At 48.6% G+C, this 17,456-nt stretch overlaps 1 protein-coding gene across 1 annotated transcript in view; it reads right to left on the reverse strand.

Moving 5' to 3' along the window:
* Positions 1-17,456, reverse strand: part of ptprsa (protein tyrosine phosphatase receptor type Sa) — a 454,642-nt gene that overhangs the window by 25,369 nt on the left and 411,817 nt on the right. The window contains 4 exon segments of the mRNA XM_071342488.1: positions 7,431-7,556; positions 8,639-8,765; positions 8,981-9,159; positions 14,857-15,142. Coding sequence (XP_071198589.1) covers positions 7,431-7,556; positions 8,639-8,765; positions 8,981-9,159; positions 14,857-15,142 — 718 coding nt within the window.

Raw genomic sequence — 17,456 nt, forward strand, 5'->3', positions numbered from 1 at the left:
CTATCACTACTGTCTCCGCTGACATCCATCTGTCAGGCTATCACTACTGTCTCCGCTGACATCCATCTGTCAGGCTATCACTACTGTCTCCGCTGACATCCATCTGTCAGGCTATCACTACTGTCTCCGCTGACATCCATCTGTCAGGCTATCACTACTGTCTCCCCTGACATCCATCTGTCAGGCTATCACTACTGTCTCCGCTGACATCCATCTGTCAGGCTATCACTACTGTCTCCGCTGACATCCATCTGTCAGGCTATCACTACTGTCTCCGCTGACATCCATCTGTCAGGCTATCACTACTGTCTCCGCTGACATCCATCTGTCAGGCTATCACTACTGTCTCCCCTGACATCCATCTGTCAGGCTATCACTACTGTCTCCGCTGACATCCATCTGTCAGGCTATCACTACTGTCTCCCCTGACATCCATCTGTCAGGCTATCACTACTGTCTCCGCTGACATCCATCTGTCAGGCTATCACTACTGTCTCCGCTGACATCCATCTGTCAGGCTATCACTACTGTCTCCGTGGACATCCATCTGTCAGGCTATCACTACTGTCTCCCCTGACATCCATCTGTCAGGCTATCACTACTGTCTCCCCTGACATCCATCTGTCAGGCTATCACTACTGTCGCCGCTGACAACCATCTGTCAGGCTATCACTACTGTCTCCGCTGACATCCATCTGTCAGGCTATCACTACTGTCTCCGCTGACATCCATCTGTCAGGCTATCACTACTGTCTCCGCTGACATCCATCTGTCAGGCTATCACTACTGTCTCCGCTGACATCCATCTGTCAGGCTATCACTACTGTCTCCGCTGACATCCATCTGTCAGGCTATCACTACTGTCTCCGCTGACATCCATCTGTCAGGCTATCACTACTGTCTCCGCTGACATCCATCTGTCAGGCTATCACTACTGTCTCCGTGGACATCCATCTGTCAGGCTATCACTACTGTCTCCGCTGACATCCATCTGTCAGGCTATCACTACTGTCGCCGCTGACATCCATCTGTCAGGCTATCACTACTGTCGCCGCTGACATCCATCTGTCAGGCTATCACTACTGTCTCCGCTGACATCCATCTGTCAGGTTATCACTACTGTCTCCGCTGACATCCATCTGTCAGGCTATCACTACTGTCTCCGCTGACATCCATCTGTCAGGTTATCACTACTGTCTCCGCTGACATCCATCTGTCAGGCTATCACTACTGTCTCCGCTGACATCCATCTGTCAGGCTATCACTACTGTCTCCGTGGACATCCATCTGTCAGGCTATCACTACTGTCTCCGTGGACATCCATCTGTCAGGCTATCACTACTGTCTCCGTGGACATCCATCTGTCAGGCTATCACTACTGTCTCCGTGGACATCCATCTGTCAGGCTATCACTACTGTCTCCGTGGACATCCATCTGTCAGGCTATCACTACTGTCTCCGCTGACATCCATCTGTCAGGCTATCACTACTGTCGCCGCTGACATCCATCTGTCAGGCTATCACTACTGTCGCCGCTGACATCCATCTGTCAGGCTATCACTACTGTCTCCGTGGACATCCATCTGTCAGGCTATCACTACTGTCTCCGTGGACATCCATCTGTCAGGCTATCACTACTGTCTCCGCTGACATTCATCTGTCAGGCTATCACTACTGTCTCCGCTGACATCCATCTGTCAGGCTATCACTACTGTCGCCGCTGACATCCATCTGTCAGGCTATCACTACTGTCGCCGCTGACATCCATCTGTCAGGCTATCACTACTGTCTCCGCTGACATCCATCTGTCAGGCTATCACTACTGTCGCCGCTGACATCCATCTGTCAGGCTATCACTACTGTCTCCGCTGACATCCATCTGTCAGGCTATCACTACTGTCTCCGCTGACATCCATCTGTCAGGCTATCACTACTGTCTCCGCTGACATCCATCTGTCAGGCTATCACTACTGTCTCCGCTGACATCCATCTGTCAGGCTATCACTACTGTCTCCGTGGACATCCATCTGTCAGGCTATCACTACTGTCTCCGCTGACATCCATCTGTCAGGCTATCACTACTGTCTCCGCTGACATCCATCTGTCAGGCTATCACTACTGTCTCCGCTGACATCCATCTGTCAGGCTATCACTACTGTCTCCGCTGACATCCATCTGTCAGGCTATCACTACTGTCTCCGCTGACATCCATCTGTCAGGCTATCACTACTGTCTCCGCTGACATCCATCTGTCAGGCTATCACTACTGTCTCCGCTGACATCCATCTGTCAGGCTATCACTACTGTCTCCGCTGACATCCATCTGTCAGGCTATCACTACTGTCTCCCCTGACATCCATCTGTCAGGCTATCACTACTGTCTCCGCTGACATCCATCTGTCAGGCTATCACTACTGTCTCCGCTGACATCCATCTGTCAGGCTATCACTACTGTCTCCGCTGACATCCATCTGTCAGGCTATCACTACTGTCTCCGCTGACATCCATCTGTCAGGCTATCACTACTGTCTCCCCTGACATCCATCTGTCAGGCTATCACTACTGTCTCCGCTGACATCCATCTGTCAGGCTATCACTACTGTCTCCCCTGACATCCATCTGTCAGGCTATCACTACTGTCTCCGCTGACATCCATCTGTCAGGCTATCACTACTGTCTCCGCTGACATCCATCTGTCAGGCTATCACTACTGTCTCCGTGGACATCCATCTGTCAGGCTATCACTACTGTCTCCCCTGACATCCATCTGTCAGGCTATCACTACTGTCTCCCCTGACATCCATCTGTCAGGCTATCACTACTGTCGCCGCTGACAACCATCTGTCAGGCTATCACTACTGTCTCCGCTGACATCCATCTGTCAGGCTATCACTACTGTCTCCGCTGACATCCATCTGTCAGGCTATCACTACTGTCTCCGCTGACATCCATCTGTCAGGCTATCACTACTGTCTCCGCTGACATCCATCTGTCAGGCTATCACTACTGTCTCCGCTGACATCCATCTGTCAGGCTATCACTACTGTCTCCGCTGACATCCATCTGTCAGGCTATCACTACTGTCTCCGCTGACATCCATCTGTCAGGCTATCACTACTGTCTCCGTGGACATCCATCTGTCAGGCTATCACTACTGTCTCCGCTGACATCCATCTGTCAGGCTATCACTACTGTCGCCGCTGACATCCATCTGTCAGGCTATCACTACTGTCGCCGCTGACATCCATCTGTCAGGCTATCACTACTGTCTCCGCTGACATCCATCTGTCAGGTTATCACTACTGTCTCCGCTGACATCCATCTGTCAGGCTATCACTACTGTCTCCGCTGACATCCATCTGTCAGGTTATCACTACTGTCTCCGCTGACATCCATCTGTCAGGCTATCACTACTGTCTCCGCTGACATCCATCTGTCAGGCTATCACTACTGTCTCCGTGGACATCCATCTGTCAGGCTATCACTACTGTCTCCGTGGACATCCATCTGTCAGGCTATCACTACTGTCTCCGTGGACATCCATCTGTCAGGCTATCACTACTGTCTCCGTGGACATCCATCTGTCAGGCTATCACTACTGTCTCCGTGGACATCCATCTGTCAGGCTATCACTACTGTCTCCGCTGACATCCATCTGTCAGACTATCACTACTGTCTCCGCTGACATCCATCTGTCAGGCTATCACTACTGTCTCCTCTGACATCCATCTGTCAGGCTATCACTACTGTCTCCTCTGACATCCATCTGTCAGGCTATCACTACTGTCTCCGTGGACATCCATCTGTCAGGCTATCACTACTGTCTCCTCTGACATCCATCTGTCAGGCTATCACTACTGTCTCCGCTGCCATCCATCTGTCAGGCTATCACTACTGTCTCCCCTGACATCCATCTGTCAGGCTATCACTACTGTCTCCACTGACATCCATCTGTCAGGCTATCACTACTGTCTCCGCTGACATCCATCTGTCAGGCTATCACTACTGTCTCCACTGACATCCATCTGTCAGGCTATCACTACTGTCTCCGCTGACATCCATCTGTCAGGCTATCACTACTGTCTCCGCTGCCATCCATCTGTCAGGATATCACTATTTCTCCCCTGACATCCATCTGTCAGGCTATCACTACTGTCTCCGCTGACATCCATCTGTCAGGCTATCACTACTGTCTCCGCTGCCATCCATCTGTCAGGCTATCACTACTGTCTCCCCTGACATCCATCTGTCAGGCTATCACTACTGTCTCCCCTGACATCCATCTGTCAGGCTATCACTACTGTCTCCCCTGACATCCATCTGTCAGGCTATCACTACTGTCTCCCCTGACATCCATCTGTCAGGCTATCACTACTGTCTCCCCTGACATCCATCTGTCAGGCTATCACTACTGTCTCCCCTGACATCCATCTGTCAGGCTATCACTACTGTCTCCGCTGCCATCCATCTGTCAGGCTATCACTACTGTCTCCCCTGACATCCATCTGTCAGGCTATCACTACTGTCTCCGTGGACATCCATCTGTCAGGCTATCACTACTGTCTCCCCTGACATCCATCTGTCAGGCTATCACTACTGTCTCCCCTGACATCCATCTGTCAGGCTATCACTACTGTCTCCCCTGACATCCATCTGTCAGGCTATCACTACTGTCTCCCCTGACATCCATCTGTCAGGCTATCACTACTGTCTCCGCTGACATCCATCTGTCAGGCTATCACTACTGTCTCCTCTGACATCCATCTGTCAGGCTATCACTACTGTCTCCCCTGACATCCATCTGTCAGATATCACTACTGTCTCCCCTGACATCCATCTGTCAGGCTACCACTACTGTCTCCCCTGACATCCATCTGTCAGGCTATCACTACTGTCTCCCCTGACATCCATCTGTCAGACTATCACTACTGTCTCCCCTGACATCCATCTGTCAGGCTATCACTACTGTCTCCCCTGACATCCATCTGTCAGGCTATCACTACTGTCTCCCCTGACATCCATCTGTCAGATATCACTACTGTCTCCCCTGACATCCATCTGTCAGGCTATCACTACTGTCTCCCCTGACATCCATCTGTCAGGCTATCACTACTGTCTCCCCTGACATCCATCTGTCAGACTATCACTACTGTCTCCCCTGACATCCATCTGTCAGGCTATCACTACTGTCTCCCCTGACATCCATCTGTCAGGCTATCACTACTGTCTCCGCTGACATCCATCTGTCTGATATCACTATTTCTCCCTTTCGCTCTCACACTCTCTGACAGTCTTCCCTTTCTCTCACTCCCTCAGTCTCTCTGTCTCGCTCCCTCCTTGTCCCTCTCTCTCTCCCCCCGTCTCTCTCTTTCTCTCCCTCGATCTCTCAATCCGTTTTAGCTTGTAGTTTTTGCCGTGGAATAAGTCCCGGTTAGAGGAAATCAATAGGGAGCCTGGCGTGACAAGCGTATTCTTCTGGACACCGTGTTAAATGAGGTAATCCTGGACAGAGGACTGATCGATGGAGCAAGCTGACAGATGGAGCGAAGGAGGAGGAAGGATACGGGGGGGGGGGGAGTGAATTGGAGGGTGGCCACCCACATCGGTGAAGACTGGATTTCTTGAGAAAATGGCTTAATTTGAATCTCCGCTAAAGGATAGTCAATTATAGTGGTGTCTTAATGTCAGTAGTCCACCGGGAGGGAAGGAAGATGATTTTGGAAGGTGAGGCTGAAGAGAAGACACAGCACCCCAAAGCAATACTCAAACATTCCCTAGTTCCTAGTCTCCTTTCCTTCGGTGAACATTGATAATTGAACCAAGTGGATAAGCTTCAACTTGACTATTTATACCTTTAAATTGATTTCAGGTCCACGATCAGGAAAGAAAGGATAGGTAAGTAGAGGAGGCTACATCCTAAACTGCCCAAAACATCCCCTAGTCTCCAGCCTCATCTCCTTTCCTTGATTACTAGTCTACGGAATCGTTAACAAAGTAAAAAAAAAAAAATGTCACAGGCCAACTCTTTTCTCTCTCTCCTCCCCCTCCCTCCTCCCCCACTCTCTCTCTTCCCTCTCTCCCCCACTCTCTCTCTCTTTCCCCCTCTCTCTTCACTCTTTCTCTCTCTCTACTCTCTCTCTTCCCTCTCTCTCTCTCTCTCTCTCTCTCTCTCTTCTCCTCGTCTGCCTCCCTCTCTTCCTTCAGTCATCTCTGATTACAGGTCCTTTCATTGCTTACGCGTTCGGCCCACAATTACCACAGTCTAGAACCACTGCTGCTGCCGCTCCAGTTCACCCTTCACAGACAATCCTTACTGTGTGTGTGTGAGTTTGAGGGGAGGGTATACTGTGTGTGTGTGTGTGTGGGGGGTGTATGTATTCATGTAAGAGAGAGACCGTGTGTGTGTGGTACCTAAAGCACCATCTTAAACTGCATGTATGTCTAATCTGCCCAGTGGGAGTAGCAAGGGGCTGAGGGCTAGGCCAACATGAGCCCTCCTTACTAGCCGCCATGCCGGCTCAAGCAGCAATCCAACACGTGCGCCAGTCCCAGGTAGGCCAGTGTTCTGCAGTACAGTTAACTCTACATTTGGACACAAAATGGCCGCTGCCTATACTGTACAATGGGCCTTGGTGCTTAGACAGACCACGAGTAATCATACTATCATAGAAATGGTTGTGGTACTATGCACATCCTTCAAAAAACGTAGGTATTGGGTTAATGGATAAAAATCCCTTACGCTGTATGCTACGAATAACACATATACAACGTATATGCAACGTTTATACAACGTTTCGATAAGGAGGATATTCGTCAGGTTAAAACTCTCACGTGATCTAAACATTGTCATTAAAGGCGTCTGTGACCTTCTCCAAACCCATCCCTCAGGTGTTCACCAAAGCAGTGGCAGGGTGCCTGCTTTGTAGTTGTTTGAACAGCGGATTGCCCCTTTAAACGTGGTATAAAGAGCAATCATACTATCGCCCTCATGACACCTTCCCCATCAGCACTGTATAGTCATGTGATGGAGGGAAAATGGCCGCAATCAGCTTGGCTTCCTCCAGCCTCACTGATGATAGAGGTGAAAGGTTAAATGGAACACGTGGTAGGCATACACAGTAGGAGCCATTCTAAGAGGCATAGTATCAATGGCAGAGCGACACGAATAGAAATAGAATGAGCCATCTCTAAGGACAGCAGTCACACACACACACACACACACACACAAACACACACACACACACACACACACACACACACACACACACACACACACACACACACACACACACACACACGCACGCACGCACGCACGCACGCACGCACGCACGCACGCACGCACGCACGCACGCACGCACGCACACACACACACACACACACACACACACACACACGCACACACACACACGCACGTACAAACACATACTCACCCTGGCATCGGTGACTTTGAACTCTCGGAGGATGTACTGGGGCATGTTGTACTCAGCCATGGGGTCCACCACAAAGTACTGGTACCTGGCCGAACGCTCAGCGGGCCAGTACTGATGACACTTTTCCTGTGGACACACAGGGAGAGAGTGAGACACTCAGATATGAGGGGGGTGAGGAGAAAATACACATTGAGATAAACGTGGACACATAGGAAACAGTTTGTGCAGGTTCCATTTAGAGTCGTGGTACAGACTGCACTACACAGGATAACGACAGTAAATGATGGACAGAATGAAGAATGCTTGAGGTGTGTGTGTGTGTGTGTGTGTGTGTGTGTGTGTGTGTGTGTGTGTGTGTGTGTGTGTGTGTGTGTGTGTGTGTGTGTGTGTGTGTGTGTGTGTGTGAGTGTGAGAGTGTGAGAGTGTGAGAGAGAGAGAGAGAGAGCCTGTCTAATACCCTTCCGAGTGCCTCTGTGAATCAGGGATCAAAGGGAGGACAGGAGAGAGGGAAGAGAGGAGAGGAGGGAGACAGGAGAGAGAGAGACAGGAGAGAGAGAAGAGAGGAGAGGAGGGAGACAGGAGAGAGGGAAGAGAGGAGAGGAGGGAGACACGAGAGAGGGAGACAGGGGAGGGAGATGAGAGGGGGAGACAGGAGAGAGGGAGACAGGAGAGGGAGAAGAGATGAGAGGAGGGAGGCATGAGAGAGGGAGACAGGAGAGGGAGAAGAGAGGAGAGGAGGGAGACAGGAGAGAGGGAGACAGGAGAGGGGGAAGAGGAGAGGAGGGAGACAGGAGAGAGGGAAGAGAGGAGAGGAGGGAGACAGGAGAGAGAGAGACACGAGAGGGGGAAGAGAGGAGAGGAGGGAGACAGGAGAGAGAAGAGACAGGAGAGAGGGAAGAGAGGAGAGGAGGGAGACAGGAGAGAGAGAGACACGAGAGGGGGAAGAGAGGAGAGGAGGGAGACAGGAGAGAGAAGAGACAGGAGAGAGGGAAGAGAGGAGAGGAGGGAGACAGGAGAGAGAAAGACAGGAGAGGGGGAGGAGAGGAGGGAGACAGGAGAGGGGGAGGAGAGGAGAGAGACAGGAGAGGGGGAAGAGAGGAGAGGAGAGAGAGAGAGACAGGAGAGGGGGAAGAGAGGAGGGAGACAGGAGAGAGGGAAGAGAGGAGAGGAAGAGAGACAGGAGAGAGAGAGAGAGAGAGGCTCCCTACCCTGCCCATCTCTCGGAGTTTGGTGAGCATGACTACAATAGTGGAGTTGTTCTCCCACATCATCCTCCAGAAGTCCTCTGTGGTCTCTGCCAACGGGCCCTGCGTTGCGATGTAGGCCTTCTGTTGCCTGGCAACACAAACACACATTCAGGTCAGACATGTAGCAGGGAGAGTCCGCTCCCTAATCAGTTTCATCAAACCATTGAAACAGGTTTATTGCGATTTTGATATTGTCACACTTGCTATTCGCTCACTCGTGCACTCTCTCACTCTCTCACTCACTCGTTATAACACCTCCCCACTTACACACACTTCCGACTCACACCCACCCATTCCACCTACCTGTATCCGTCGATGAAGCTGGCGTTGATGTAGTCTGAGCCCTCGAGGCCCCTGATTGGCTGCAGGCAGACGCGGGTGGTCTCGTAGGGCATGATGTTCACCAGACGGTTCTTGAACTTGTTGCAGGGCAGGTTGGCACTGATAAACCTGGACGTATGGGCCTTGGAGTTGGCTAGGCGCTGTAGAGAGGGGTGGGTGGATGGAGGGAGGGAGGGAGGGAGAGATGGGTGGTGAGGAAGGAGCGAGGGGAAGGGGGGTGTAGAGAGAGAGGGAGGGGGGGAAAGGAAGGATTGAGAGTGGGATATGGAGAGGTAAGGAGAAGGGGTGGGAGATAGCGGGATGGATGGAGGGGAATGGAGTGACAGTGGGAAGGATAGAAAGTGAGAGAAGGAGAGATGATAGAAGTAGAGAGAGATGAAGGACTGCAGAGTAGTAAAGATCTGAGCTGATCGCTAAAGCACCTTCAAAATGCAGACATATCTAATTGATGAATGTATTCCTAATATGACTGGATGGAGAAATCAAAGAGCACAGCCTTTATTCTAATCCCCATTTTCTTTTCATTGCCCTGCACTTTGCAGTGTGTCTTGTGTGAGCTGCTCTGAGGTAAGGTACTATGATTTCAGGCACTACATTAACAAGCTACCATCAAACTGAAACTCTAAAGCAGGTTTTCCATAATAAACCAGAAAGCTCTCTCTCGCTGCAAAAAGTAAAAGTGGGTCACTGGAGTCTTTGATAATGACACGCGCACATGCACCCGCACTCTCTCCTCCCTCCCTCCCTCCTTTCTTTCCTCTCTCCTGTCTCCCTCTCTCCTGTCTCCCTCATCTCCTCTCTTCCCTCCTCTCCTCTCCTCTCCCCTCTCCTCTCCTCTCCTCTCCTCTCCTCTCCTCTCCTCTCCTCTCCTCTCCTCTCCTCTCCTCTCCTCTCCTCTCCTCTCCTCTCCTCCCTCCTCTCCTCTCCTCCCTCCTCTCCTCTCCTCTCCTCCCTCCTCGACCCCCCTCTCCTGCCTCCTCTCCTCTCCTCTCCCCCCTCTCTCCTGTCCTCCCTTTGATCCCTGTTTCATAGAGGCACTCGGAAGGGCATGAGACAGGCTGGCAAGTCTAAAGACGCCCAGAGCTGCTGCTACACCAAACACCGGGCGGATGGTTTGGAAACAACCCAATCTGGCAACAGATCCTCCTTTTCCCTTCCCCCCTAAGGGCAGACATGCACCTAGGAAAGCTCTAGTCATAGAAACAACCTTAGCTGCCATGTTTTCTCCACTGTCGTGCCCCTTTCCACAAGGAGTTCAGGATGATACTGTACTTGTGATGACGCCTACAACTGGCCGAGTGGACATGATGCTGAACATGATTTGCACTTTTAGGACTATTCCATTGGTTCCATTGGGCCAGGCAAGCTTAGTCGAGCATAGCTAGCGAATGTGAAAGAAAAAAAACAACAAATACTATTTGAACCCAGGTCTGGTGTGGGCAGTAGTTAGTAAACAATGACAAAGATCACTATGGGCGACTGATCTCCAGCCTATAGGAAGGTTCACCTTCCAACAGGACAACGACCCTAAGCACACAGCCAAGACAACACAGGTGTGGCTTCGGGACAAGTCTCTGAATGTCCTTGAGTGGCCCAGCCAGAGCCCGAACTGAACCCGATCAAACATCTCTGGAGAGACTAGGGCTGTGGTGGTCACAAAATTTCATCAGCCGGTGATTGTCAAGCAAATAACTCACGGTAATTAACATAAACACATTTAGCATCTACTGGCTTCCACACATAGTCTACAAGCCACTGATGCAGACCTTTGGAACATCTACATTTTAAAAACTGTAATAAATCCATGTTATATAGCCTACACCATCACAATAAATCCATTATTTATTTTAGACAGGTCTAAAGAAACATGATATGAAGAAAATGTAGTCTATTTCAGAAGAACAACATTTTTATTTGTATTTATTTTATTTCACCTTTATTTAACCAGGGAGGCCAATTGAGAACAAGTTATCATTTACAACTGCGACCTGGCAATAGCATACTCTGAGTTGTCCTTATATGTTAGGTCCTGATCTGGCTATGCCATATGGCTTTGGGCTACACTAGTTCATTTAGCAGACAAGATTTGCTTAGTATTCTGTGGCATTATTTTATATAATGAAGAATACAATTGAACAAAGCTGAATAAAACAGAAAGGATATTTTCACCAAATCATTTGAGGGAGTGCTCACATGAGGCTATTCTGTGATGAACAGTTAACAAAGAAACAAGTACTCCGATATGCTTAAATTAGAGTTATTTATGTAACTTTAGTTGTGATACAAACGTTGGGCTATATGTTTTGATTTCTAATACATTCATACGTTCTAAGACTCCATGATGCGACTCTAATGATGACTTGAAAAAAGTTGCATGAAAGGCATGAGCTCTGCTTCGTTTTTTTTGCACAGGCTGCACACACTTCATCAGTCTCTCATTCACAATTTGATAAGCACTTGATAATGTCTAGAACTTCCCAGCTGCATCCCTTTTGTGTGGCTGTAATGCCAAAATCCATACTTTTTGCGGCCAGTGGCCTTTGTGACCTTGGGCTGAATATAATAATTATAATTCCCTTCTCCCGGCTGCGTACCGAAGCACCTCTCACTCACATGGCTCTCTGTCACATGATCGGGTCTTTCTCACAGGCTACAAGTGAAGACAGACACATCGGGCACGCAACTGCAACTGTCCTATTCCAATTCCAAAGTGCATATTGAAGATATTGGAAAAACTGTAATTTACTTTTTGTCAGCCAACAAGATGAACAGCAAAAGCACTAGCCTATGTCAATCTACTATCCCCTATAGTACAAAAGTTGACCTATTCTATTCTGTGCTAGAAAGTAATATTCCAAACATAGTCAGGGACAGTTGTGGGATGCAATAGATCCCAAATGGTCCCGTGTGGCTCAGTTGGTAGAGCATGGCGCTTGCAACGCCAGGGTTGTGGGTTCATTCCCCACGGGGGGACCAGGATGAATATGTATGAACTTTCCAATTTGTAAGTCGCTCTGGATAAGAGCGTCTGCTAAATGACTTAAATGTAAATGTAAATTAATACAACCACCAGTATAAAAAAAAAAATGTTTTAAGCAATGAGCCTGATGCAACAGATCAGAACGTTTAGCTTAAAATGTTGATAAACTATTAGGCTATTTCTTCACATTATAAGTACAGCAATGCGCACATGGCAGTAGGCTAAAAATACATCCACAGTATGCATAGCGAATGGAGGATGCTTTTCCCTGGTTCATTTTCATGCCAGCCAGGTAGACTATACTCCTGTTATAAAGAAAAGCAATGTGGTTAATATTAGAAAAGTTGAGAAATAAATATAGTAGGCCTAGCCTATAGAAGGCTGATCGGATCCTCCTCTTTTTAGTAGAGGCCATCACTCTGTTTTCTCACGCAATTGCATAGCCTAAAGAAATGTTGCGCAACATGAGCTCATGGGCTCTCGTGGGCTCTTGTGCATACCACTGCTGGCTTGCTTCTGAAGCTAAGCAGGGTTGGTCCTGGTCAGTCCCTGGATGGGAGACCAGGTGCTGCTGGAAGTGGTGTTGGAGGGCCAGTAGGAGGCACTCTTTCCTCTGGTCTAAAAAATATCCCAATAATATCGGTAGAAACAAAAACAAAAAATGAACATACATTTTTAGTGTTTTTGTACATTTATGTAAACAATATCCTTCTAGAGATCATATCAACACATTTATGGCGAGTAACAAAAATAAGGTATATAACATGAGAAATTAAAGTTTCTATGAGGCATCTAGAATGCAACTGCTTGGCGTGAAGGCTTTAGACAAAACAAATACATTTTGCAATTCAATTCAATTCAACTGGCAAGTTCTTGACGGTGGTCCACTTCCAGGCAGCATGGGCCCCTCAGTGCAGTCAGATGAACGATGTGATGGGAGAGCTGGCCAAGGAGAACAAACACACCATGTTTGTCAAGCTGGAGGCAGAAGCAGTGCCAGAGTGCCAGAGGTATCAGAGAAAAAAAAAGAAAAGTGATTTCACTGAAATCACCTCCGCTCTGCCAGGCGGTGATTGGTGACACTGCCCTGTGTAGGGTGCCGTCTTTCGGATGGGACGTTAAACAGGTGTCCTGACTCTCTGAGGTCATTAAAGATCCCATGGCACTTGTCGTAAGAGTAGGGGTGTTAACCCCGGTGTCCTGGCTAAATTCCCAATCTGGCCCTCAAACCATCACGGTCACCTAATAATCCCCAGTTTACAATTGGCTCATTCATCCCCTCTTCTCCCCTGTAACTATTCCCCAGGTCGTTGCTGTAAATGAGAATGTGTTCTCAGTCAATTTACCTGGTAAAATAACGGAGAAATAAAAATACAAATTCAAATGCATTTGCATTGATGTCAGAGTGATTAGAGGGACAATAGAGTGCTGAGTACCAGGCAGTTAGCAAGTTTGGTAGGCTACTGATGACCATCAGCAGCATCAGAGCTTGGAGAAGCTTAAACAGTCACGTGGAATTTGACTGCTGTCATGACTCGTGACCGCCGGTGTGGCCGTAATAAGGTCACCGTAACAGCCCTGGTCGGGTATATTACAAATGATTTCGGGACGAGATAGGGGGAGTGTACATGTGTAATTCAAGGTAAAGTGTGTTGTTGTACGGGGGGGGGGGGGGGGGACATTAAAGTTTAGATTGTATCGTTGGTGTTTGGCCAGACACCATGCCCTTCCAGGTGTTGGTAATGGGTTCTCATCTAAGCGGAATTTGTACATTTTGAACTGAATCGTTTTATGGTTTTTTTTTCTCTCCGAAAAATTATTCATTTAGAGTCTATGCACTGATCACAAAGCTGTTCTATCTGGAGCCTGTTATTTGAAATCCTTCATTTAGAGTCTATGCACTGATCACAAAGCTGTTCTATCTGGAGCCTGTTATTTGAAATCCTTCATTTAGAGTCTATGCACTGATCACAAAGCTGTTCTATCTGGAGCCTGTTATTTGAAATCCTTCATTTAGAGTCTATGCACTGATCACAAAGCTGTTCTATCTGGAGCCTGTTATTTGAAATCCTTCATTTAGAGTCTATGCACTGATCACAAAGCTGTTCTATCTGGAGCCTGTTATTTGAAATCCTTCATTTAGAGTCTATGCACTGATCACAAAGCTGTTCTATCTGGAGCCTGTTATTTGAAATCCTTCATTTAGAGTCTATGCACTGATCACAAAGCTGTTCTATCTGGAGCCTGTTATTTGAAATCCTTCAGAAATGCATTCGCAGCATTAGACAAAGAGCACTGCTTAACTCTTCCATTTCTATCTCTCTTTAATAGACAATGGTATTGAGTGGTGTGAGCAAACAGGTAAATGGTTGAAATGAAAGCTCACTTGAACGCGGTATAATAAGCTGTCTATTCAAATGTTTTATTCCATTCATTGTGATGGGGTTAGGATTTGCCCATTTTAATGTACAGGTACAAAATAAATATGTCAATATATATTTTCAAGGCCATTTCAATTTAACTGGTAGTGTTACCTCTGGCTCAAAGATATCATGAATGCGACAGAGCATTGGGGCAACTGGAGATAAAACCTCCATTCCGTGTCTCAACATGATTCATGGTTTCGTATTGGTAGGCCTAAACCTTATATTTCAAGCTTTCTTCTATCATGAACATAAACCTCCATTTTGTGCCTTTCCCCACCCTCCCTTTTCTCTGGTTCACTGCGACCTATGTACCTACAGTGTATGTCTATGGCCTACCTTAAACTCCGGCTCAGCTCCCATTCCATTTTGTGTCTTCCCCACCCTCCCCATATTCAGTTTCCCTATACCCCACCTACATCCCCATTACCTACCTTAAACTCCAGCTCCATGCCGGTGACGTGCTCGCCCGTCTCCACCTGGGCCAGCTTCTGGATGTAGGAGAACAGGCTCCTGGCCGCCACCTCCGTGTTGCCGCACGCCACCGCCTCCAGCAGCGCGTCGTGGTTGAAGCTGTACTGGTCCTCCGTCTGCACCATGTAGTTCCGCTGCGATCGCATCAGGGTCACGTGGCCGTAGATGTCTACCGTTTTCTCGTGCTTGATGCGCTCCAGCATGGCGTCGATCACGATGAAGCAGCCTGTCCGCCCCACGCCCGCACTGGGAGAGGAGGGAGATAGCGAGACAGGGGTGGGGCGGGGGGGAGAGGAGAAAAATAGCGAGACAGGGGTGGGGCGGGGGGGAGAGGAGAAAGATAGCGAGACAGGGGTGGGGCGGGCGGGGAGGAGAAAGATAGCGAGACAGGGGTGGGGCGGGGGGGAGGAGAACGATAGCGAGACAGGGGTGGGGCGGGGGGGAGAGGAGAAAGATAGCGAGACAGGGGTGGGGCGGGGGGGAGAGGAGAAAGATAGCGAGACAGGGGTGGGGCGGGGGGGAGGAGAAAGATAGCGAGACAGGGGTGGGGCGGGTGGGGAGGAAAAAGATAGCGAGACAGGGGTGGGGCGGGGGGAGAGGAGAAAGATAGTGAGACAGGGGTGGGGCGGGGGGGAGGAGAACGATAGCGAGACAGGGGTGGGGCGGGGGGGAGGAGAAAGATAGCGAGACAGGGGTGGGGCGGGGGGGGAGAAAGATAGCGAGACAGGGGTGGGGCGGGGGGGGGGATAAAGATAGCGAGACAGGGGTGGGGCGGGGGGGGGGGGGGGGGGGAGAAAGACAGCGAGACAGGGGTGGGGCGGGGAGGAGAGGGAGAACATTTTTGATTTTACCTTTATTTAACCAGGTAGGCCAGTCTCATTTACAACTGTGACTCGGCCAAGATAAAGCAAAGCAGTGCGACACAAACAACAACACAGAGTTACACATGGGATAAACAAACGTACAGTCAATAACACAATAGAAAAATCTATATACAGTGTGTGCTAATGGTGTGAGGAGGTAAGGCAATAAATAGGCCATAGTAGCGAAGTAATTACAATTTAGCAAATTAACACTGGAGTGATAGATGTGCAGATGCTGATGTGCAAGTATAAATACTGGTGTGCAAAAGAGCAAAAAAATTAAATAAAAACATTATGGGGATGAGGTAGGTAGATTCGGTGGGCTATTTACAGATGGGCTGTGTACAGCTGCAGCGATTGGTAAACTAGGGATTGGGGATTAGGGATTGCTCTTTAAAAAATCATAAAAAAGACAGATACAATTTCATCACAGATCACATTTGAGATTCCCCTTTATTGTGTAATGCTATGACAATGTTTGTCTGATCCAGTCACACTAACTTTCAGTCCATTAGAAGGTGCTCTTACCATGAGCAAATAATGTTGGAATATGAATTTGAGAGAGAAGGAAGGAGGGAGGCATGGGGTCAGGGAGGAGAAGGGGAAGAGAGGGAAGAGAGGGAAGATAAAAGAACAAAGACATGGTTGAAGAGAGGAGGAGATGACAATAAGGGGCAATATGAGAGAGACAGAGAGAGAGAGAGACAGAGAGACCGAGAGAGAAATGGAAGGAGGAGAGAGATAGATAGATAGATAAAGAGAGAGATAGATAGATAGATAAAGAGAGAGAGAGAGATAGATAGATAGATAAAGAGAGAGAGAGAGAGATAGATAGATAGATAAAGAGAGAGAGAGAGAGAGAGAGAGAGAGAGAGAGAGAGAGAGAGAGAGAGAGAGAGAGAGAGAGAGAGAGAGAGAGAGAGACAGAGAGACAGAGAGACAGAGAGAGACAGACAGAGAGAGAGTGAGAGGAAGGGTGTGTGTGTGTTAGTGACTCCTGCAATCTAGCTTTAAAACACTGGATAGCTGTGACCTTCACTTTACTCACCACTACTACTGTTCTACCAGCACTGTCTGGCTGGATCTATTCATTGAACCGTGTACACACACAGAAATACCTTATTTACGCAAATATTCACACCTTTTGCTATGAGACTTGAAATTGAGCTCAGGTGCATCCTGTTTCCATTGATCATCCTTGAGATGTTTCTACAACTTGATTGGAGTCCACCTGTGGTAAATTCAATTGATTGGACATGATTTGGAAAGGCACACACCTGTCTACATAAGGTCCCACAGTTGACAATGCATGTCGGAGCAAAAACCAAGCCATGAGGTCGAAGGAATTGTCCGTAGAGCTCCGAGACAGGATTGTGTCGAGGCATAGATCTCTGGAACGGTACCAAAAAATGTCTGCAGGATTGAAGGTCCCCAAGAACACAGTGGCTTACATCATTCTTAAATGGAAGAAGTTCCTAGAGCTGGCAACCCGGACAAACTGAGCAATCGGGGGAGAAGGGCCAGAGTTCCTCTGTGGAGATGGGAGAGCCTTCCAGATGGACAACCAGCTCTGCAGCACACCACCAATCAGGCCTGTGGGGATGTTTTTCAGTGGCAGGGACTGAGAGACTAGTCAGGATCGAGGGAAAGATGAACAGAGCTAAGTACAGAGAGATCCTTGATGAAAACCTGCTCCA

This window comes from Salvelinus alpinus, chromosome 15, assembly GCF_045679555.1.
Source record: "Salvelinus alpinus chromosome 15, SLU_Salpinus.1, whole genome shotgun sequence".
Classification (NCBI taxonomy): Eukaryota; Metazoa; Chordata; class Actinopteri; order Salmoniformes; family Salmonidae; genus Salvelinus; species Salvelinus alpinus.